At 41.6% G+C, this 25,028-nt stretch overlaps 1 protein-coding gene across 3 annotated transcripts; it reads left to right on the forward strand.

Moving 5' to 3' along the window:
* The first annotated feature begins 393 nt into the window (after positions 1–393).
* Positions 394–17,445, forward strand: LOC139368391 (UDP-N-acetyl-alpha-D-galactosamine:polypeptide N-acetylgalactosaminyltransferase 6 (GalNAc-T6)). 3 transcript variants are annotated; one of them, XM_071107195.1, is made up of 13 exons: positions 1,160–1,264; positions 3,329–3,422; positions 4,428–4,662; positions 5,395–5,678; positions 6,280–6,452; positions 9,446–9,595; positions 10,771–11,005; positions 11,293–11,410; positions 12,045–12,245; positions 14,832–14,963; positions 15,438–15,539; positions 15,955–16,113; positions 17,254–17,445. In XM_071107195.1, exons 3-13 carry the CDS (start codon positions 4,456–4,458, stop codon positions 17,365–17,367), a joined length of 1,875 nt encoding a protein of 624 aa, XP_070963296.1. In that variant the 5' UTR covers positions 1,160–1,264; positions 3,329–3,422; positions 4,428–4,455; the 3' UTR covers positions 17,368–17,445. The 3 variants fall into 3 exon arrangements, with proteins under 3 accessions (XP_070963295.1, XP_070963296.1, XP_070963297.1); XM_071107194.1 differs by lacking the exons at positions 1,160–1,264; positions 3,329–3,422 and adding an exon at positions 394–708; XM_071107196.1 differs by lacking the exon at positions 3,329–3,422 and having other exon boundaries at positions 1,185–1,264.
* Positions 17,446–25,028: the final 7,583 nt, after the last annotated feature.

Genomic DNA, 25,028 nt, shown 5'->3' on the forward strand with positions numbered 1-25,028 from the left:
TGCACCATGTAGGGAATAGGTTGCCACTCTGAATAAATCCCTCTACGGTTTCAAGACAGCAGTCGTGGAGATGGTATTTACTTTCTTGACATGAATAATGTAACTCTGTTGAGGTAATGATTGTGTTAACTTAGGCTACAGTACTCTGTGCTGAGCATTAATTATACAATGTGAATATTTTTTTCCCATTGACAAAAGCAAATGAAATTGTCTTGAAAATCAGAGTGATTTTGATGTGGAGTTAAATTAATCTATGCTCCAAATGTTATATTATATTCTTGGTGGCAAAAAAAACGAGTAGCCCATCCCACTAGGACAACACTGGTTGAATCAACGTTGTTTCCACGTCATTTCAATGAAATTATGTTGAACCAACGTGGAACAGACGTTGAAGTTATGTCTGTGCCCAGTGGGATGTTTGTTTGAAATGGTCGGACCGAACAAAGTTCTCTTTAGGACCCTGGAGACTGCAGTTAATACTTTCAAGCAATGTCACCTGTTACGTTCAAAGGGGAAGCCGCGATGGTGGCGCTCTATGGTGTATATATATATATATACATCATTGGTGGTGTTAGTGTATCCTTTTTGCGCTTGGTAAAGGGCTTTTGAAGTTAATATTTACGTCCATCTAGCGCCTTCGCGTTACTAAATAAAGAGCGTCGCAAAGACACAGCAAGGCAGTCTTCAAATTTGTGAACAGTTTCCCAGGTAAGAAGACAACGCATCATTGCCCCTCTTGTATCTTATCAGGAATTGTGTTATTTCTTGTTGCACTAGATAGGGTGAATTTATATTGCAACAATGTAGCCTTTACGTTTTCATATAACTATCTGTAATTTCCTGTGAGGCACTGGATATCAAGATAAATCAATTGAGATACACGATAAAGATCGTGACATGTTATGATTCTATTGTATCCTATCTGTCATACATTAGTTATTTTTGTCATTGTGTAAATCAAAGGGACACCTGTATTTTAACACTTTTTATATTTACTAACTGTAGTCATTTCTAATCGGCCATACTCTCATACTTCCTGATATTTTTGTCACAAACAATTTCCTGTTAAATTGCATCATGTTACACGCTCGAGCTGATCTTCTTAGTTGATGAGGCAACCTTTTTAAAAACGGCCAGTGGTTTCAAGGAATGAGCGTCCTTGGGACGTCCCTACCCTAAGGTCCCAAGGAGACGCTTTGGCACGGACCGTTTAAAAACTACAACGTTTTCCTTGGAAATGGAATTCATTTGAGTTCAGTTCGAGGTATACATTGCCTTCCATTAATCGGTAGTTAGTTACTTTCAAAATCCTATTTAGTTTAGTAGTGTTACATTGCTGCGGTTTTGATGTTCACTTCGTGTCTCTCTGTAGTTTCTGTCTTGCCCAAGATTGTACTCATACGTCATGTCCTACCATTACTCTTTAAGGTCCAAGGACCTTATACAGTGAGCTCCAAAAGTATTGGGGCAGCACTTTTGGATTTTAAATGATACAATGACTATGAGGTTAAAGTGCAGACTGTCAGCTTTAATTTGAGGGTATTTTCATCCACTTAGAAAGTACATCACTTTTTGTACATTGTCACCCCATTTTAGGGGATCAAAAGTATTGGGACAAATTCAATTATACAGTATGTGTATTAAAGTAGTAATAGTAAGTTAAGTATTTGGTCCAATATTCATAGCACGCAATGCCTACATCAAGCTTGTGACTCTAGAAATGTGTTAGCTGCATTTGCTGTTTCTTTGGATTGTTTCAGATAATTTTGTGCCCAATCGAAATGAATGGTAAATAATGTATTTGTCATTTGAGTCACTTAAACATTTTTTTTAATAACGATAGAATGTTTCTTAACACTTCTACATTAATGTGGATGCTACCGTGATTGCGTATAGTCCTTAATTAATCGTGAAATTAGTGAGAAAGTTCAATGCACAAATATCAGTCACTCCACCTGGTAAACCAGTTCTATGGGTGGCCCTCCTATTCTCACTGCATAGTGAAATTATATTTAGCATTGCATTCACTGATAGCCATAAAGGGAATACTTTGAAGTGGAGTATTGTTATGGTACAAATTCCATCCATTATTAGCAAATAGAAATGTTTGTCGGTAAACTTTTCAACAAAATATTAAAGGCCCAGTGCAGTCAAATGTTATTTTCCTGTGTTATATAAATAAATAAACAGTGAGGTTAGAATAATATTGTGAAACATGATAATGCCCAAATTAGTGTAAGAGCTGTCTGAAAAGACCGCCTGAAATTTCAGCCTGTTTTGGTGGGATGGAGTTTTGGCCTGCCTGGTAATTAGTTAATAGACCAATAAGAAATAGACTTCCAAACCTTTCTGCCAATAATAGCTAGTTTTCAGTTTTCCCCTACCTGCTCAGACCACTCCCAGGCAGTCCTAGTAAAATTCTTGCTTTCAGAAATTGCTCTTTTCTAAGAAGCTATTAAGTTTCTTTTTGAGCATTTTAATTGAAAACAATCGCAGTAAGATACTTAGTTGTTACCCAGAAATGATTTTATATTGAGAAAAAAAGGGCTGCATTGGACATTTTTTTTTTTTTTTATAGCATTATTATACATTAATTACATTTTTAATTGAAGGGCAGGCGTTTAATCCAAAGTTCTTCTGAAAACATTTTCCATATCATATGGTAGAACTAGAAAGAGTTGAGGCAGCAAGCCTCTCACCTGCCAGTCTTCCTTTCTACACATTACCAATGTCTGTTCCCAGTATAGGAACAAGCCAAACAGGTTGTCAACTTAAGATGACATTTGAGTCAAGGAGAGTGCACTGTGTGCCCATTGTTGGGCTCTGGAAGCATGAGAGTGTCTTTGATCAATTATGAAGGAGGTAGGATTTCCTTGAGAGGACTGGCTTAAATTAATGATGACAAACTAAGAGTTTGAGGCCCTAAGCAGTGTTCACCTAAGGGTATCATTTATTGTGATTTGATATCCCTCTTAATAAAGCAGGTCATTGTTAAATAGCCTGAGTCCCAGATCTGTTTTGTGACGTGTGTCCAACTCCATTGAATGACCGTAATGGAGTTCACATGACAGCACAAACTGGGTTGTATTCACAAAGAACTAACTGGACACGAAAGGGCTGACACGGGGAGGGACCACCTGAACTTAAGAAATGAGAAACGCTTGTTTTCGTTTTCTGTCGCGAAATGTTTCGATACATTTTACTTCAATGTGCGCTAATGAGTGGGACACAGATCTGGGACTCAGGCTAGTTGTGGAGCGAAATATGGCCGGTGTGTTTGTTATCAGTCCAGTCATACTCATTCTACTGGTGTTTGTGTCTATGTAAGGTGGCATTCATTAATGTGAATGTGGGTGCTGCTAAGTCAGCCAACAGGGGAAGGCCAACCTGTTGACATGTGCATCCGGGAAGGAGTGGAACAGGTGGGTATATGACGGGTGTGTTCTTGGCTAGAGAAGGTGAATACAGGTGCAATATTCCAAGTTGTTTACCGAGAGGTGTGTTCTGTTTGTTCTTTCACTATGTGTGTGTGTGTGTGTGTGTGAGGCTATTCCTCTGGGGCTCCACCTCTACTCAGGAGAGCGGGAGGGAGACGGAGGGAGAGTAGCTATGACAGCAGAGAAGTGTTATGGGAGTGGCTAGGTACATGCTGGTTTAGAAGAGCTGACTGGATCACATCTTTTGACATTTGGCATGTAGTTATTATAGTCATCTGGTTTTGGGTAGAACTGCATTTTACAATTTCTCCTTAAGTCTCCATAGATTCACCTTTGCATCAGGTAAAGAAAGTATTTGAGTCTGTTTTCTGTTTGTTTTGTTCTATTCCGAAACGGGTTTGAGTCCCGTGTCTATTTAAGACAATTATAGTCTCATACTCCAGCTCTTCACTGCTATTACTATGTAATGCCTCCAGTTAATTTATAACTCCAGTGTTTCCCCTAGGAGCCCTTAATCTAAATGACATCACCGGCCAATTCTATATTAAACCCAAAAGTTATTTAGCTAGCATTACGTTACTGTATCTTAACTAACAATTATAACATACGTCTAGTAATAGGGTTGACTACACTTCCAGGATGACCTAGCCAAAAAAAAAGCAGCATACAGTTTCAAACATTTACAACATAAACCACAAAGCACCGCAGTTAAAAAAAAATCAGTTTACACATTTAAAATACTAATTGGTTTTGGGAAGAGTGTTTCAAAAAGGGTCAAAACATTGATATCCCCTAAATCATTTTCCACCATAGTTTTTACCCTAGCTGATAAGAATCTAAGGAAGATATGTACAAACAAATCCTCCACGGTAACTAGGCAGCTAGCTTATAATCCTGGAAGTGTAGCTAACCCTATCAATAGAGAGTTGTGCCGCTGCATAAGTTTAATATAGGGGAAACACTGAACTCTCTTTTATCTCGCTCTCTCAGCGGTGGCCATTTTGAATTGTGACCCACCATGCGTCTGTTCCTGCGTCGGCGCTTGTCCCCCCTGAAGCTGGCCCTGGCTGGGGGAACTCTGTTCATGGTGGTCCTGGTGGTCCTACAGAAGGATGTGGGCTCCGGCTCCAACTCTGCCCAGGACCCCTGGTTTCAGGATCTGGTGGAACGCAAGGATCGGGTTCTGGTGATGGTTCGAGGAGCAGTCAACAACCTAGGCTTCCAGGTACCGCTGTATGGGTCCTTTTGGTGGGTGGGTAGGTTGGGGGGAGTAGAATAGAAGGGGGGGGGGGGGGGGTTAATGAACAGCCTTTATTGTTTTTGTTTGTTATATAATTATACACTGATCAAGAAAATAAATGCAAAATTCAACAATTTCAAAGATTTTACTGAGTTACATTTCATATAAGGGAATCAGTGAATTGAAATAAATTCATTAGGCCTTGATCTATGGATCTCACATGACTGGGAATACAGATATGCATCTGTTGGTCTCAGATACCTTCAAAAAAAATAATAAGTAAGGGGGGTGGATCAGAAAACCAGTCAGTATCTGGTGTGTAACCACCATTTGCCTCATGCAGCGCGACACATCTCCTTCGCATAGATTTGATCAGGCTGTTTATTGTGTAATGTTGTCTCACTCTTCAATGGCTTCGCGAAGTTGGTGGATATTGTCGGGAACTGGAACAAGCTGTCATACACATCGATCCAGAGCATCCCAAACATGCTCAATTAGTGACATGTCTGAGTATGTAGGCCATGGAAGAACTGGACATGTGTAGATAAAAAAAAAGAGAAATAAGCTTTTTGTGCATATGGAACATTTCTGGGATCTTTTATTTCAGCTCATGAAACATGGGACCAACACTTTACATGTTCCGTTTATATTTTTGTTAAGTATACAAGAAATCTAAATAAAATGATAAAATAAAGAAACAATAACCTGGGATTCCAGATCGGAGCTCCCCAGCCCCCTTCAATAGAGGAGCAGCAGGCCACCCCAGACCGCCACTGTCCTCCAGGTCACTACAGTCAGGCAGAGCTGAAGCCAACCCTGGAGAGGCCCCCACAGGACCCCCAAGGGCCTGGGGCCGATGGGAGGGGCTACGAGAAAAAGAACATGACACCAGAGGAGGAGAAAGAGAAGGAAAAGGGGATGACTGTTAACTGTTTCAACCAGTTCTCCTCCGACAGGATCTCCCTCAGCCGTAGCCTAGGAGACGACACCCGGCCACTAGAGTAAGACTATGTCCCAATTATCTCTCCTTCATCCTACAAGGTGCACTTATTCACTGTTTTTGAAAGGAAATGACGGGTATAATGAACATGGTGGAAGCTACCACTGGCCCATGCCTATACCAATCTAATGCTTTTAGATTTGTGGGAAGTAGTGAATGAGTGCACATTTTTAGGAGAAACAAAATATTATTGGGATGCACCCTAAAGCTTCGGTCTTAACTGTAACCATGGTGATGAAAGGAGGGTTGAGGGATGGGTAGCGTATTATTCTTGGGGGTGGTTTCCTAGTCTTGTTCAAAGATGCATTTTCAATAGACTTGTCCTAGATTAGCAAGATTCTCTATTGTTTACTACTGTATTGCTGCAGATGTTTCTTTTTCAAAACATTTCAAAACATTTCAAAACCTTGATAGCCATGAAAAGCACAATCAGTTTGGTTTACGTATGAATATTTGCTAAGGGATGCTCTTTATGTATTGTAAGGCTAGGGCATCTATGTAGACACAAACACCCCACATGTGAACTCAAACACAGGGCAGATAATATTGACAGTTTTTCCTTTTTATGACGAACAGTGTCTTGCTCTTCCTTTGCTTCCCAGGTGTGTGGAGCGTAAGTTCCGCCACTGCCCCCCTCTCCCCACCACCAGTGTAATCATAGTGTTCCACAACGAGGCCTGGTCCACCCTGCTGCGTACCGTCTACAGTGTCCTCCACACCTCCCCTGCCGCCCTGCTCACTGAGATCATCATGGTGGACGACGCCAGCACCGCAGGTGAAGAGAAAATCAAATACAGAGAAAATAAATCCTATGGGTTCACTCAAAATGGCCGCCAGTCTACCCATTGTGGCGTCATTGACTTGAATATTTATATGGCTACCGTGGGCATGATGACTCTAAATCAAGTCAAATCCAACTTTATTTGACACATTTATTTTTATTTTATTTGACCTTTATTTAACCAGGTAGGCCAGTTGGGCCAGACCTGGCCAAGGTAAAGCAAAGCAGTGCGACACAAACAACAGAGTTACACATGGGATAAACAAACGTACAGTCAATAACACAATAGGAAAATCTATCCAGTGTGTGAAAATGTAGAAAGATTAGGGAGGTAAACATGCGCCGAATACAACAAATGAAGGGGGGTAGTCTGTTCAGCAGTCTTATGTTTTGGGGGTAGAAGCTGTTAAGGAGCCTTTTGGTCCTACACTTGGCGCTCCGGTACCGCTTGCCGTGCGGTAGCAGAGAAAACAGTCTATGACTTGGGTGACTGGAGTCTCTGAAAATTTTATGGGCTTTCCTCTGACTCCACCTATTATATAGGTCCTGGATGGCAGGAAGCTTGGCCCCAGTGATGTACTGGACCTTACACACTACCTTCTGTAGCGCCTTACAGTCAGATGCCTAGCAGTTGCCATACCAGGCAGTGACGCAACCCAGTCTAGGTAATGGAGCCTGATACTAACCATGGGCTAAGGGAAAAGCAAAGGGGAACTGTACATTAGGGCACACCAACAGCGAAACGTTTCGTCAGTCATTCTGAAACTAAGGGTACTGTTGAAATAAACAAGAAATTGCATTGGCCTCGCTTCACTAATCAAGACTAAAAGAGGATGTGCTTTGACACCTAGTTCAATATTTACTTCTGGACCTTGGAACCTCCTGGCCATATAGTTTGGTTTAATCTCTCGCTGTGTTCTAACAATCGCCTGTATACTAGCTAGCTGCATTATCACATGGTTTTAAAAAATATGCTGTGGAAGACGTGTGATGTCTGTTGTAGCCAGTGAATTGCATACAGTGTGTGTTATTAATACTAAACTGAAACTTGTGACACAATTTCAGACCTCTACGGTCTTGTCTGTTCTAAATATAACTGTGTGTGTGTGTGTGTGTGTGTGTGGAGGGGGGGGGGGGGGTATTTAACATTTATTTAACTAGGCAAGTCAGTTAAGAACAAATTCTTATTTATAATGATGGCCTACCAAAAGGCCTCCTGTTGGGACGGGGGCTGGGATTGAAAATGTAAAACAAAAATATATATAAATATAGGACAAAACACTCATCACAACAAGAGAGAGAACACACCACTGCATAAAGAGAGACCTAAGATGACAACATAGCAAGGCAGCAACACAACATAACAACATGGTAGCAGCACAAAACATGTTACAAACATTATTGGGCACAGACAACAGCACAAAGGGCAAGAAGGTAGAGACAACAATACATCACGGAACGCAGCCACAACTGTCAGTTAGAGTGTCCATGATTGAGTCTTTGAATGCAGATATTGAGATAAAACTGTCCAGTTTGAGTGTCTGTTGCAGGTCGTTCCAGTCGCTAGCTGCAGCGATATAAAAAGACGAGCGACCCAGGGATGTGTGTGCTTTGGGGACCTTTAACAGAATATTCCTTACCTGCCGATCTATAAATTATGTGACATTTGTTTTAGAGATGTTCAGAACAAGGTTAAGGGTAGAGAAAGCTTGTTGGACACTAAGCAAGCTTTATTGTAGAGCAGTTAACACAAAATCCGGGGAGGGGCCAGCTGAGTATAAGACTATATTATCTGCATATAAATGGATGAGAGCTTCCTACTGCCTGAGCTATGTTGTTGATGTAAATTGAGAAGACCGTGGGGCCTAGGATTGAGCCTTGGGGTACTCCCTTGGTGACAGGCAGTGGCTGAGATAGCAGATTGTCTGACTTTATACACTGCACTCCTTGAGAGAGGTAGTTAGCAAACCAGGCCAAAGACCCCTCAGAGACACCAATACTCCTTAGCCGGCCCACAAGAATAGAATAGTCTACCATATCTAAAGCTTTGGCCAAGTCAATAAAAATAGCAGCACAACATTGCTTAGAATCAAGGGCAATGGTGACATCATTGAGGACCTTTAAGGTTGCAGTGACACATCCATAACCTGAGCGGAAACCAGATTGCATACCAGAGAGAATACTATAGTTACCGTCCTGTCCCATCACGTTTAGAAAGCAATGTATTTTGTAGAACAGATATGACTGTCTGGCAGTATTGAGAATTGTGTCAGTTCTATTCATTACATTCCTATGTACATGTCACTGAACACACCCCTGCTTTCTGTTAGTCAGTTACCTAGCGATGCTGGTCTTGACCTCCTGTCATTAACTGCTCCACCCTCACCTGAAGAAAATAATGTTGTATTACCTGAAGAGCCAGCCACATTCCTAACTAAACATGAAGTTTCGTGTTTGTGTTTAATTGATGTCTAGTTTTTACATAGTTCACCCAAATTACAAAATTACATATATTGGTTTCATTACCCTGTAATCAGTCTATGGACAAGGTATGACTGTAATCAATGCTTTGTTGTGGTTTACCTGACCACTGTTTCAAATGTTGTTTAGAATTTGTGACACAATCCAATGCAAGTCAATGCTACCCATATTAGCATTTCCTCTCTTAATGTCCAAATCATCCTTAGGTTTAAGAGAATGGATTGTATAACGGAATTAAGTTACTTATAGGTTTGTACATGAAGAACAAAAATGCTACCATTGACTTGCATTGGATTGTGCCACAAATACAAACAATTTTGATTTGAAAGAGTGGCCAGGTGAACAAAACCAAAAGCAAGGATCATACATTGTCCATAGACTGCTTATAGGGTTAGGAAACCAATGTAATTTAGGTGAACTATCCCTTTAAGCGATTCCCTCCGATGCTCCAGCTCACCTTAAGAAAAGAATGTCATAACAGGTATGTGTTTTCTCCTTTCTACCAGAACACCTGGGGACTCGGCTGGATGAGTATGTGAAGCAGCTAAAGATAGTGAAGGTGGTGAGACAGCAGGAGAGGAAGGGCCTGATCACTGCTAGGCTCCTGGGGGCCCGGGGAGCCCTGGGAGAGATACTCACCTTCCTGGATGCTCACTGTGAGTAGCTAGCCCACGATGGATAAATAAATGAGTGCCTGATAACAGCCAAGCTCCTAGGGGCCAGGAGGACACAGAGAAATATACTCACTTTCCTGAATGCCCACTTTCAGTAACTAGCCCACAAGGGATGGATGGATTCATTCATTAATACTCGGGGGCCCAGGGAGAGACCTAACTTTCTGGATGCACAATGTGACTAGCTAGCCAACTAGGAAAAAAATATATGCTGGCCTATGGCACAGATGTATGCCAGAGTCTATATGGATTTGAATACAGCCCTCTGCCCTTTGACTCGACCTTCTCCATCTCCTACAGTGCCTTTACTGTACTTTCTGTTCAAAAGCACAAACAATACGATAGGAGATGGATTGATGCACTGTGACTAGCTAGCTCACAAGGCCAGAGCAACACAACTAACTCCTTGTTGACCCCCTCAACTCTTTTTGCTATCCCACAAGGAAGGATAGGTGGAGTGGGTAAAACGTTTCCCAAGTCATCAATCCAATTACAACCATTGTGTTACAACTTTATTTGCATAAATGTTTAGAACAGATTTACTACCTGCGGTTCTTTTTTCAAGCAGTGAACAGTTAAAACCTGCTCTTCAGGTTTCCCTGCTAGAACTAGATGTATGACCACATTCCACTCACGTATGCTTAGAGATATGCAATGTAGTGGAGTGACGAAGGGCTATACATACAGACGAAAGGCAATAGATACTAATGTACTGGAGATAAAAGGCTTTGCAGTGATGTATAAAACGTATACAAAAACATACACAAATACTGTGAATTCCCAGGGTCATCCCGACAAGGGCGTTTGCATAATGTGGTGTTGTCAGACAATTGTGAACACAGATTACATATCATTGACAGAATGCTCAGGACTCATCCTGGGGGTCTGTTGAGGCCAGGAGGATGCAGAGTTACACAATGTTCACATAGAAAAGTATTGTGTAGAATAGACAGGATTTTCTGTTGTGTAGAATTGGGAGTGGTGTCAGCTCCACAAATGTTTGCCAACTGAACTCCGCAATGTTTGCCAACTAAGCTCAATTTATTGTATCTCAATCTGTAATGCTTCACAATGTTTGCCAACTGCCAACTACCGACTTCTTGTACTTTGAAAACTTTTTACACCTGCTGAACTCTACACTCCTCTCCCGTCCCCAGGTGAGTGTTTCCATGGCTGGCTGGAGCCCCTGCTGGCTCGTATCGTGGAGGAGCCAACAGCCGTGGTCAGCCCAGAGATCACTACCATCAACCTGAATGACTTTACCTTCAACAAGCCTGTAGCCACCGCTAAGGCCCGCAACAGAGGGAACTTTGACTGGAACCTCAGCTTTGGCTGGGAAGGCATCCCCGAGCATGAGAGCAACAGACGCAAAGACGAGACCTACCCCGTCAAGTAAGGGCTAAGGACCCACCTAACATGTTTCATAGAGTACATTGCCTTCCGACAGCTAGTGGAGAGGTCCTTCGGGCAGAGTATGTGTAGTGAATATAGTGCTGTGATTGCTGAAGTTGTTTGCAATATATTCCGATTTGTTTTCATCTTACAATTCAGCATATGTTATATTTCTGCACTTGAAATATGTATCAGATCACTACTCGGCAATCAGACTATGTATATTCCATAATGTTGCATTGGACATCTAGTATCTGTTACTCACCTCTGCATGTCTGTTCATTCAGAACTCCAACGTTTGCCGGTGGTCTCTTCTCCATCTCCAAGAAGTACTTTGAACACATCGGAACGTACGATGACAAGATGGAGATCTGGGGGGGTGAGAATGTGGAGATGTCCTTTAGGGTTAGTTTCCCCTCTTTCCTCTAACAATGTTATTATAAAGGAATATCTATCAAATACTAAATCTAGTCTAAAACAGAGCTATATATAGAGAGTTTGCTGATTATGGTTTCTCTCAAAGACATTCAGTTGATTATTACCTAAATTCAATTGGTTGAATGGTGTCATGTGACCTCGATGTTGTATATGGCTCTGGGCCTGTATCTACAAAGCATCTCAGAAAAGGTCTTAGGAATCCTGTTAACCTGTTTTTGTGAGCATGTGTATCTGTAGTAGGAATTTCCGGGTGAACAAAAACAACCACAGCCGTAGGTAAAGTTAATCAAAACCTGGTTTATTACAAGTTGCAACAAGGAGACCCCACTCAGCACAGAAGCGGAGCAAATGTCTATCTGGCCTCTTGGAGACGGGCCCTATATATCCTAATCAGACAGCACCAAATGTCCTGTAAACACCAGCCCAAAATGCTTGTAGGAAGTCAAAGCAACTTTGTCTAACTTGGTCAGCTGCTACAGAATCACACTGATCACAGAATGTCATCAATACAATTCAACAGTGAATAATCGGTGTCCTTGTGCCTCCATTGACAAAGCAGGTCACTAAGTTAGCCGGCTAACTTCAATAAACCTTCTCCTAGGTGTGGCAGTGTGGCGGCCAGCTGGAGATCATTCCGTGTTCCGTGGTGGGTCACGTGTTCCGTACCAAGTCACCCCACACCTTCCCTAAAGGTACTGAGGTCATCACAAGGAACCAGGTACGACTCGCAGAGGTCTGGATGGATGACTACAAACACATCTACTACCGACGCAACAGTAACGCTGCCAAGATGGCCAAGGAGGTAGGCTTATGTTCTCAATCAACTCAAAGTTTCATATACTGTACTGTTAGATATAGTGCTGTGCATTAAACTACTTAATTAATCTACAACCGACGCAACCAGAGCGCTGCTAAAATGTAACAAGTGGTGAGAGAAGAGAGTTAAGCCCATGACATGTTTTTGTTCACTCCAAGTTCCATAATAATTGTAGATAATCTTGTGTTGCCAGACTTGGTAATCTCACATTCGTTTGACACAGAAGGAAAAGCTGAATGAAGGCTAACTGTTAGACAACACACTACTGTGCAAAATGTGTCGGCCTGCGCATACTGCAATCTGTTTATTATAAGATATTATTATTTATCTGGAATAGGCTAAACTACAATAAATATGTTCTTATGAGTGCCTATATACTGTAGGCAGCAACACTTGTGCCACGCTGATCCCTAACACAGGGCCCCCCACATGGGTGCGTGCTCAGCCCCATCCGTTGCCATGCATGTCTCCAACTCAATCATCAAGTTTACTGACAACAACGGTGGTAGGCCTGATTACCAACAATGATGAGACCGCCTACAGGGAGGAAGTGATAGCCCTGACGGAGTGGCACCAGGAAAATAACCTCTCCCTTAACAAAACACTGATTGTGGACTACAGGTGACAGCAGAGAGAGCACGCCCCCATCCACATTGACAGGGTCGCAGTGGAGAGGATCAAAAGCTTGAAGTTCCTCGGCGTGCACATCACTGACTACCTGAAATGGTCCCTTCACACAGACAGCGTGGTGAAGAAGGAGCAACAGCACCTCTTCAACCTCAGGAGGCTGAAGAAATTTGGCTTGGCCCCTAAGACCCTCACAAACTTCTACAGATGCACCATTGAGAGCATCCTGTTGGGCTGTATCACCGCCTGGTACAGCAATTGCACCGTCCGCAAACGTAGGGCTCTCCAGAGGGTGGTGTGGTCAGCCTAACGCATCACTGGACATCTACAGCACCCGGTGTCACAGGAAGGACAAGAAGATCATCAAGCACCCAAGCCAAAGGCCTGTTCACCCCGCCACCATCTAGAAGGCAGAGACAGTACAGCTGCATCAAAGCTGGGACCTAGAGACAGCTTCTATCTCCAGGCCATCAAACTGTTAAACAGTCACCACTAGCCTTAGTCACTGTTCTAGCCGGCTACCACCTGGTACTCTACCCTGCACCTTAGTGACTACTGCCCTATGTACATAGTCATTGAACGCTGGTCACTTTTAATAATGTTTAAATAACGTTTTACCCACTTTGTATGTACGTATATACTGTATTCTTGTCATGGCTCATTCTATGTAACTACTATTATGCACACCTTTTTCTATTCATATACTGTCCATAATGTCTTTACACACCATTATATGTATATCCATTACATACTGAACAAAAATAGAAACACAACCTGCAACAATTTCTCAGATTTGACTGAGTTACAGTTCTTATAAGGAAATCAGTCATGGATTTCTATGGATTTCACACGACTGGGAATACAGATATGCATCTGTTGGTCACAGATACCTTTTTAAAAAATGGGCCTCATAATGGGCATCCGGATCTCGTCACAGTATCTCTGTGTATGCAAATTACCATGGATAAAATGCAATTGTGTTCATTGTCCGTAGCTTATGCCTGCCCATACCATAACCCCACCGACACCATGGGGCACTCTGTTCACCACTTCTTCATCAGCAAACCGCTCGCCCACACGACCCCATGCACGTGGTCTGCGGTTGTAAAACCAGTTGGACGTACTGCCAAATTCTCTAAAACAACGTTGGTAGAGAAATGAACATTCAATGCTCTGGCAACAGCTCTGGTGGACATTCCTGCAGTCAGCATGCCAACTGCATACTCCCTCAAAACTTCAGACATCTGGGGCATTGTTTTTTGTGTGTTTTTTTTTCTAGACATTATTGCACTGTTGGAGCTAGAAACACAGGCATTTTGCTGCACCTGTGATAACATCTGCAAATCTATGTATACGACCAATACTTTTTGATTTGACATGACTACCGTTATATGGGGTTAAAGTAACTGTCCAGTCTTTCCAGATTTCTATGAAATATGACCTTTAATTACTTATAATATGAATTAAATAATAGTTTTCCTTCCAAGAAATGGTAATTTAAGTATGTTGAAAAGCAGCTTTTCTGTGTTGGAATAGTGTGGACGTACCCCAACAACAGAATGGTGTAGGTGTATACCGGTCATTAAATATTCACGCAAGTAAACCGCTGATTGGCCAGCTCATCCTCCTCAGGATTATGACATCATACTCTAAGGAAATAGCAATACTTTTTTTAATGGTCTGTTTGAGATACAAATTTGATGTGGGGGTTTTTAAAGTGTTTTTTTATTTTTTATTATTCTTTTTTTATATATATTTCTCAAATGTATGCGTTGGCCACAAATACGAGTATCGGACGAGTCAACAACATTATTTGGGTATGAGTTAGAGAAATGTCAGATTTTCACTGGACAGTTACTTTAAAGTTCACTATCAGTGCACAGGATTGAGCAAGTCACTTGTTCCTGTCTCACTCCTTTCCACTACTCTGTGTGTGTGTTGCAGAAAGGATTTGGCGACATCTCGGAGCGTGTGAATCTGAGGGAGAGGCTGCAGTGTAAGAACTTCACCTGGTATCTGAATACTATTTACCCCGAGGCGTTCGTGCCAGACCTCACCCCTACCAAGTTCGGAGCGGTACGTTTTGTTCCATTCAGGTGTACAAACTATCAGACCTGGTTTCAAGTACTATTTTAAGTATTTTGAAATTCTTTAGCTGTGCATGATTGAGCTTGCCTGTTGCCATGAAAATAATAGAAATGTCTCAAAAGTGTAAATCCTGCTCACTAAATGCAGGGTTTAGCCAGGCAGGCCAAAACAAATGCTACAACACTTTTTTTTTTTTGGATAGTCCATCTATAGATGACATTAGTAACATCAACATTAACAGTAACATTTCAAATAAATATCTACTAACCCTAAACTTAACCCTAACACTGACCCAACCCGTTATTCTAAACCTAACCGTAACCTTAGCAAGCAGTTGCTTATCGACAGATGGTTTGTTAATAGTATGACCATCTGTAGAGCATCTACATAAAGTGTGACTAGGAAAGTACTGTACATGATGGCGATGCATACGTGTTCATTGTTAAATGTGTGTGCGCGCAGATTAAGAACTCTGGTGCTCAGAGCTGTCTGGATGTGGGAGAGAAAAATGAAGGCGGGAAGCCACTGATCATGTACACGTGCCACAATATGGGGGGTAACCAGGTACTGTACATTCACTCACACTGTCAGAGGAGGCTGTTGGGAGGATATGTAGGAGGACTGTCTCATTTGTAATGGCATGGAATAAATGGAACGGTATCAAACTTATGGAAAACTCATGTTTGACTTACAATGGGCTGCACTCCTATAACTCCTCTCACCAGCCTCCGCTGTACTCTATGGTTGTGTGGAGGGATATTCTGATATTGATACGCATTCAACAACAGTATGTTCAGTCAATTTTGGAATTCCATATTCAGGTTTATAGGCAAAGTTTTTGTTTAGCTTTTATTTAAATCACATTGAGATTGACACCTATTTTTCAAGTGAACCCCGACGATCTTCAATAATAAGTCCCCAGCACCATATGACAGTGATGTTTGATTACATATGCTTATCTCTCCTGCTGTTTCCCCAGTACTTTGAGTACACGTCTCATAAGGAACTGCGTCACAACATAGGGAAGCAGCTGTGTCTACAGGCCAACACCCAGCCAGACCAGGTTAAGATTGAGCTCTGTACACTAAAAGGAATAGGGACTAGCGTGGCCCCACAACAGGAGTGGCTTTTTACAGAGGTAAGGAAGCATCACCTGGACAAGCATGCACACACACGCATATGCAGTGCATTCAGAAAGTATTCAGACCCCTTCACTTTTTCCACATTTTGTTACGTTACAGCCTTATTAAATTGTTTTTTTCCCCCTCATCATCAATACCCATAATGACAAAGCAAAAACTGTTTTTTAGTATTTTTTGAAAATGTATTAAAATAAAAATCTAATTTACATAATTATTCAGACCCTTTATTCACTCTGATGTTTTTCGGACGATGTACCCAATGATTAATGAAAACTTGCTATGTCCTCATTGTGGTTTTACAGATGTGTTTAATACGTCTTATTTACACACTTTATTCAAATATTTATGAAAAGCATATTGTTATATTTGGTAGCACTTATTTGTTTTTCCTTCGCCTCCAACCACTTTCGATGTGTGGAATGGATGTGGGTGGGGCTAGGTCTACATAAGGATGCATTTTTTTTTTTACTCACAAAAGATCTGACGAAGGCCATGAAGCCGATACGTAAGCTTATTAAAGATCAGTGATACTATCAAGAGTAGTGTGCGGTTTCCTTTTTCCTTCATCTTGTTCAACTGTTGCCATGCACCTGCAAAAAAAAGATTGCTCAGATGTGCGAGTGCCTTTTGAATTCTGAAGGATGACCAATGGAAACAGGATTCACCTGTGCTCAATTTCGAGTTTCATAGCAAATGGTCTGAATACTTTAGTAAACAAGGTATTTTATTTCTAGAAAACCTGTTTTCGCTTTGTCATTAATGGGCATTGTGTGTAGATTCTGAATTGTATTTTTATTTAATCCATTTTAGAATAAGGCTGTAACGTAACAAAATGTGGAAAAGGGGAAGTGGTCTGAATACTTTCCGAAGGCACTGTATATCACACACGCATACACATTTCTAGATCTGCTGGGAGACATTTTTTAGACTCCTCATTCTTGAAGAGTGCTTTTGTAAAGCATGTGTGACTGATGAAATAAACACAATGAAGTACATTTAATCTGTTTAGGTAACTATCTGTTAACAATCTTTCACAACGCACAAGATAAGTTATTGCTCTAGATCTAATCTGTCCATAGCAGACCCAGTGTTATCCCACTGCAGTACATGGTCTTTTAACACTCTGCCCTCTCTAGGAGAATCTCCTCAAGAACCCACCAAGTGGAAAGTGCTTACTCCTGAAAGGGGGCCAGATAGTGATGGACGACTGTAAAGCAGCTGACCTCAACCAGCACTGGGCATTCAGTTGACCCCTAACCTTCGACCCCTGACCATAAGCAGAACTGAAGCTTTCACTAGACGTTGACCCCCCCCCCCCCCCCCCCCCGCCCCCCGCCAGCCCATCCACCCATAGATGCTATTAACAAACATATAGACCCTACCAATCTACCTATAGACTCTGGGTCAAGCAGGCAGTACTAGCACCAGTACTAGCTGAACCTGACAGGACATGAGTCATACTGCACTGGAGACCATTGATGACCTAAGTGGAGTGGACATGTTGAATATAGAGTGCTGACTGTGCTATGGCAGTGCACACCTAAGTGAAGGATCTCAGGATAACCACTTTTAACTATATATTTATGATAATAGAGACTCATGAATGAAGGTTTCTTCTCGTGGAGTGTGTGGACTGTGGACTCTGCAGCCTGGGTTGTGTTCAGTAGGGAGAAAATGTTTTGGAATGGAGTGAAACGGGGAGAACTTAGGCCTACTACCCGAACTTATCCAGAAAGAGCACATATCTTAGTTTTCTGTTGCAAAACGTTTTGCCACTGTGTGCCCTACTGGACACGACCCTGGAGTGGCAGGAAGGAGGTCTCTTCCAGACAACTAGGACCTCAACCTAGAAGTGTGTTCTCTTTTTTTTGTATCATAGTTTTGCTTGTCTTAACTTGTCAGATAATGAATGTAGATATAGTGAATGTTGTTTCTGTGACAATACATATGTCTGCCAAAGGGAAAGGTGTCCATTTTTTTAAATAAAGTTTTTTCTGTATACAGTTGGATTATTTGTCATACGAGTGAAATGACTGGTGTCTCAGTTGGTAGAGCATGGCTCTTGCAACACCAGGGTTGTGGGTTTTATTCCCACAGGGGACCAGTAGAAAAATGTAATGTCGCTCTGGAGAGCATCTGCTAAATGACAAAAATAGCTTTTACTTTTAAAAGAGATATTCTCAGATAATGAAAACCATTACTATAAACATATGATATAAATGGAATTAGTACGTTTTGAGAGAGAGAACGATCTGTGGCTGGAGTCTTTGACATTTTTGGGGATCTTCCTCTGACACCTCCTGGTATGTATTATGTGCGGTCGTGCACACTCCTACGGTATCCACAGCTGTGATGCTAGTGCTGCTTGATATTGGTCCAACTTTATTACTCTGGAGGTAAGACCCTGGTTCATATCGGAAGCTAGATGCTGATAAGAGACTGCCGGCGTCCCAAATGGCACCCTATTCCCTACATAGTGAAGATCTTCCTACAATAATAAACATTCCTCCGTGTGACTGAGCTGTTGAATAGGCTAGTCAATGAATATCTTGGTCACAATTTGTTTTGCGCAATATTAATGTTTATGCAAGGAGTGGTTTGGTACTCTTAAGGTCGTTCCTTTAGATAATTAATGAAAACTTAGTACAAATTAGACTAAGACTAATCTTGAGAAAGTTCAACAAAAGCCATGGATTTATTTCTGTAATTGTAAACTCACACTTTAGACCGCGACTCTAACTAAGCTTGAAAAAAGGAAGTTGAAGACCGAGTAGGCCTATGTATTTCTGGGATGAAATTAAAAGGGCCGGCAGGTAGCCTACTTGTTAGAGTGTTGGACTAGTAACCGAAAGGTTGCAAGATCGAATCCCCGAGCTGACAAGGTAAAAATCTGTCATTCTGCCGCTGAACATGACAGTTAACCCACTGTTCCTAGGCCATCATTGAAAATAACAATTTGTTCTTAACTAACTTGCCTAGTTAAATAAAGGTAAAAAAATATATAAAAAAACAGGCCTGTTGAAATGTGGAGATGTAGCTAATGTGTTGGGAGTTGACTTTCATGCCAAGTCTGAACTGTATGGAAACCACATCCATAAGGAAATGTATTGAGTGACAAAGTCAGACGTTCTTTCTTTGCAATAATGGGTGGCAGCATTACCTCACTTCGCAATGTCTGCTGTGCAGTGATGACAGAATTGCACTCCTTTGTGAGCGAATGGGATAACACAAGAGAAATTAGTGAGACGGCAATGAAAAAGAGGGTAAGTTCACACACAAAGTAGACATACTGAAATGTCTTCCTTTTGCTATTGTTTGATGGAACCAAGCTTGACATGCAGAGACAACACAAGAGAGAGAGATGAGTGGTGTTCCTGAGTGTCTCACCCTTTCTGAGGTATTTGGACGGCTGAGAAGAGAGCTCTCCCATCCATCTGACTCCCACATCTTCATCATCCTGGGAGCCTCAGTGAGTAATGTTGAAGTTCGAATGGTCCCAGATCTGTGCTCTTCCCAATAATATTGGCGTGACAGAGTTGGTATGACAGTACAAATAGACTGCCACTCAGGCGAAGTAGTAGTGCCTCTGGGCATGTGTTTATGTTGAACCTTTTTCCTGTGATACAGTTGAAGTCAGACGTTTATATACACTTTGGTTGGAGTCATTAAAACTAGTTTTTCAACCACTTCACACATTTCTTGTTAACAAACTATAGTAACTCAAGTAATTTTTCCAGCAATTGTTTACAGACAGATTATTTCACTTATAATTCACTGTATCACAATTCCAGTGGGTCAGAAGTTTACATACACTAAGTTGACTGTGCCTTTAAACAGCTTCTTTCTCCTAGAGATGAATGTACTTTGGTGCGAAAAGTGCACATCAATCCCAGAACAACAGCAAAGGACCTTGTGAAGATGCTGGAGGAAACAGGTACAAAGTATCTATATCCACAGTAAAAATAGTCCTATGTCGACAAAACCTGAAAGGCCACTCAGCAAGGAAAAATAGAACTGTTTGGCCATAATGACCATTGTTATGTTTGGAGGAAAAAGGGGGAGGCTTGCAAGCCGAAGAACACCATCCCAACCGTTAAGCACGGGGGTGGCAGCATCGTGTTGTGGGGGTGCTTTGCTGCAGGAGGGACTGGAGCACTTCACAAAATAGATGGCATCATGAGGAGGACAATTATGTGGATATATTGAAGCAACATCTCAAGACATCAGTCAGGAAGTTAAAGCTTGGTCGCAAATGGGTCTTCCAAATGGACAATGAGCCCAAGCATACTTCCAAAGTTGTGGCAAAATGGCTTAAGGACAACAAAGTCAAGGTATTGGGAGTGGTCATCACAAAGCCCTGACCTCAATCCTATAGGAAATTTGTGGGCAGAAATGAAAAAGCGTGTGCGAGCAAGGAGGCCTACAAACCTGACTCAGTTACACCAGCTCTGTCAGGAGGAATGGGCCAAAATTCACCCAACTTATTGTGGAAGGCTACCCGAAATGTTTGACCAAGTTCAATAATTTAAAGGCAATGCTACCAATACTAATTGAGTGTATGTAAATTTCTGACCCACTGAGAATGTGATGAAAGAAATAAAAGCTGAAGTAAATCATTCTCTCTACTATTATTTTGACATTTCACATTCGTAAAATAAAGTGGTGGTCCTAACTGACCTAAAAAAGGGAATTTCTACTAGGATTAAATGTCAGGAATTGTGAAAAACTGACTTCCGACTTCAACTGTGTGTTCACTTCTGTTCTGCAATTGCAGATATATTAAGTACAATTCAATGCCCATATTAGCATACCACATCTTTTGATTGCATGCGCAGCATATTGCTTCATTGCTGGAAGTATGCTAGTGTTAATGTTGGAACATAACTGTGGTTTCACAGTATGTGAAAGGAAGTTAATGACTTGTTGAACTAATTCCACTGTCTGATAAGAAAGGGGTTTCTTTGAGATATGCTTTAAGACCAACCGCATGACCTACTCTGCTCAGCAACCACACTACTATTTAGGCTACTTTGTGAGTTCTGTTATGGAAACGTGGTGTCTTGCTTGTTGTAATTGCCCAACTAGTATATCTATTGGGAGTGCCTCTCTTCGTATAGTTCCATCTGGTTTGAAGTCCAAACATGGGGTTAACCAAGTGTGTGTGTGTGTGTGTGTGTGTGTGTGTGTGTGTGTGTGTGTGTGTGTGTGTGTGTGTGTGTGTGTGTGTGTGTGTGTGTGTGTCTGTGTGTGTGTGTGTGTGTGTGTGTGTGTGTGTGTGTGTGTGTGTCAGTGATACAATAGGGAATAGGTATAGGTAGTGTGGTGACAGCCAGGAAGCCGACTGGGGGATAGAGAGGGTAAAGAAGAGAAGGGGGAGTGAACACACACTGACTGAAATGTGCTGCATCTACCTTTATCCAGTGCTGAAAAAGAGAGAAGTTTAGGACTTAAAATGTTGGTCCGCTTATGTGAGTCTGCCTATCACAAATGATTATCCTCATTCACTACAGTTGAGTGCATTAAAAGGTTCATTTTCAAAATACCTGTGCTGCAATGCTGTAAGTCTTCTTGACTGTCGTCAATGTTGTGTCTAAATGACCCACATATCCACTACTCACAACATGGCCCACGTTGACTAGGTCAATTTATAGTTTTACTCCAGTAGGTAGGTAATGTGTAGGTTGGATATTGGACTTGGCTCACGTGACAGACTCAGTGTCATGTACATGCTTTTCACTGCACCAGTAGGAGACAGAAAATATGAGGAGTACTTTCAAACATAACATTATAAGCACATTTTTGTCTGAACTTCTATCCATTCAGGGAGATTATGTCAAGAAGAATATTTATCCTACACTATGGTGGGTGAGATGTTTTTGTGTTGTCTGATGTTTTCTGTTAGTTATTTGCCAACTGCTTCTCTACGTCCCTAGTCTCTGAAACATCATTCTAATTTATGACTGTCCCTAAATGCTGGTCAAGGTTTGTCATCTCAACCTACCGGGCACATATTGGTTAAATCAGCGTTGTTTCAACGTAATTTGTCAACATAATGTGATGTGGAACCGGTAACACTTTACTTGACACCCAGCATCATAACACGAAAGCGAACTTCTTGGCAGAGGAAAAAAAAGGTTTTGACACTCCTTATGTAGGTGTCATAACCAGCCATAAAATAACGCAATACACTGTATATCACAACAAGTGTAACTGTATGGGTCATGACAGTGTTAGGACCACAACTTGTTTCATCACAAAACCAGAGAGCAACCTCTGTCCTGTGAAGTCCACAAAGGATATTACATGTAACAAACCTACAGTTACATAACCTTCAGCGTGGTCAATCAAATTAACTTCAACATTTCAACATCATCAAATCATCTATGCTTAGTCTTATATAGTGACAACTAGAAGACACCAAAAATAATTTTGTCCAATCAAAGTAAGCTAAATATGATGTGGCTGTCAATGTCTCTGATTTCTGTGTGTGTGCACGTTCGTGCAAGTAGACGAAACATGTTGACTCACCCTACTTGTAGAGAAACACTTTTATGTTGACAAAACATCTGTCATACAGTACACGCATTTATTTTATGTTGTCTTAGGCTAGTGAGCAAGCATAGGTAACTTTCATTCATGGGCAATTTTAGCTAGTTAACATTGGCCTTCTACTTCTAGCTACATATTTAACTTCCACCCTCTCAGGCCCGGGGCACAATGGTTAGGGAGGGATTGGTTGGTAGGGATGTCCTTGTCTCATCGCGCATGGTTGGATCACAATCGGCGTTATAATTATTGGCCAATTAAGTAAAACTTTTTTTTTTTTTTTACCCGTTTTTCTCCCCAATTTCGTGCTATTTAATTGTTGTAGTAGCTACTATCTTGTCTCATCGCTACAACTACAACTCCCGTACGGGCTCGGGAGAGACGAAGGTTGAATGTCATGCGTCCTCCGATACACAACCCAACCAGCCGCACTGCGTCTTGACACAATGCGCATCCAACCCGGAAGCCAGCCGCACCAATGTGTCGGAGGCTACACCGTGCACCTGGCAACCTTGGTTAGCGCGCACTACGCCCGGCCCGCCACAGGAGTCGCTGGTGCGCGATGAGACAAGGAGATCCCTACCAACCAATCCCTCCCTGGGTTCGCGCTCAGGCTCTGTCATAACCGGCCGCGACCGGGAGGTCCGTGGGGCAACGCACAATTGGCCAAGTGTCGTCCGGGTTAGGGAGGGATTGGTCGGTAGGGATCTCCTTGTCTCATCGCGCACCAGCGACTCCTGTGGCGGGCCGGGCGCAGTGCGCACTAGCCAAAGTTGCCAGGGGCACGGTGTAGCCTCCGACACATTGGTGCGGCTGGCTTCCGGGTTGGATGCGCGCTGTGTTAAGAAGCAGTACGGCTGGTTGGGTTGTGTATCGGAGGACGCATGACATTCAGCTTTCGTCTCTCCCGAGCCCGTACGGGAGTTGTAGCAATGAGACAAGATAGTAGCTACTACAACAATTGGATACCACGAAATTGGGGAGAAAAAATATTTTAAAAAGAAGAAAAAAAAAGAAATTCATGTTAGCAGGCAATATTAACCAGAGAAATTGTCACTTCACTTGCGTTCATTGCATGCAGAGTCAGGGCATATGCAACAGTTTGGGCTGCCTGGCTCATAGCGAACTAATTTTCCAGAATTTTACATATGACATAACATTGAAGGTTGTGCAATGTAACAGCAATATTTAGATTTAGGGTTTCCACCCGTTCGATAAAATAAAGAACGGTTACGTATTATTCTGAAAGAATAAATGTTTTGTTTTCGAAATGATAGTTTACGTATTTGACCATATTTGTCACGCCCTGGTCGAAGTATTTTGTGTTTATCTTCATTTATTTGGTCAGGCCAGGGTGTGGCATGGTTTTTTTTATGTGGGCTGTTTTGTCTTGGGATTTTCGTACGTATTGGGATTGTGGCTTAGTGGGGTTTTCTAGGTAAGTCTATGGCTGTCTGAATTGGTTCTCAATTAGAGGCAGGTGATTTTCGTTGTCTCTGATTGGGAACCATATTTAGGCAGCCATATTCTTTGAGTGTTTCGTGGGTGATTGTTCCTGTCTCTGTGTTTGTTGTTACCAGATAGGCTGTATAGGTTTTCACGGTCCGTTTCTTGTTTTTGTATTGATCGTGTTGTCGTCTTTATTAAACATGTATCAAGAATACCACGCTGCGTTTTGGTCCGACTCTCTTTCACCCGAAGAAAACCGTAACAATATTAATGACCAAAGGCTCATATTTCTGTGTTTATTATATTATAATTAAGTCTATGTTTTGATATTTGATAGAGCAGTCTGACTGAGCATTGGTAGGCAGCAGGCTCGTAAGCATTCATTCAAACTTTACTGCGTTTGCCAGCAGCTCTTATCATTGCTTGAGTTACAGCGCTGTTTATGACTTCAAGCCTATCAACTCCTGAGATTAGGCTGGCAATACTAAAGTGGCTATTAGAACATCCAATAGTCAAAGGTATATGAAATACAAATGGTATAGAGAGAAATAGTCAACGCGTCATAATTCCTATATTAACTACAACCTAAAACTTCTTTACTGGGAATATTGAAGAACTAGGAATATTGAACCACCAACATTCATAAGTTCTGAGCAAGGAACTTAAACGTTAGCTTTTTTACATGGCACATATTGCACTTTTACTTTCTTCTCCAGCACTGTGTTTTTGCATTATTTAAACCAAATTTAGCATGTTTCATTATTTATTTGAGACTATATAGATTTTATTTATGTATTATATGAAGTTAAAATAAAAATGTTAATTGTTCATTCAGTATTGTTGTAATTGTCATTATTACAAATATATATATATATATATATATGACATTTTCGTAAGCAGTTCCAGTGTATATTTG

This window comes from Oncorhynchus clarkii, chromosome 16 (assembly GCF_045791955.1).
Source record: "Oncorhynchus clarkii lewisi isolate Uvic-CL-2024 chromosome 16, UVic_Ocla_1.0, whole genome shotgun sequence".
In the NCBI taxonomy this organism is placed as follows: Eukaryota; Metazoa; Chordata; class Actinopteri; order Salmoniformes; family Salmonidae; genus Oncorhynchus; species Oncorhynchus clarkii.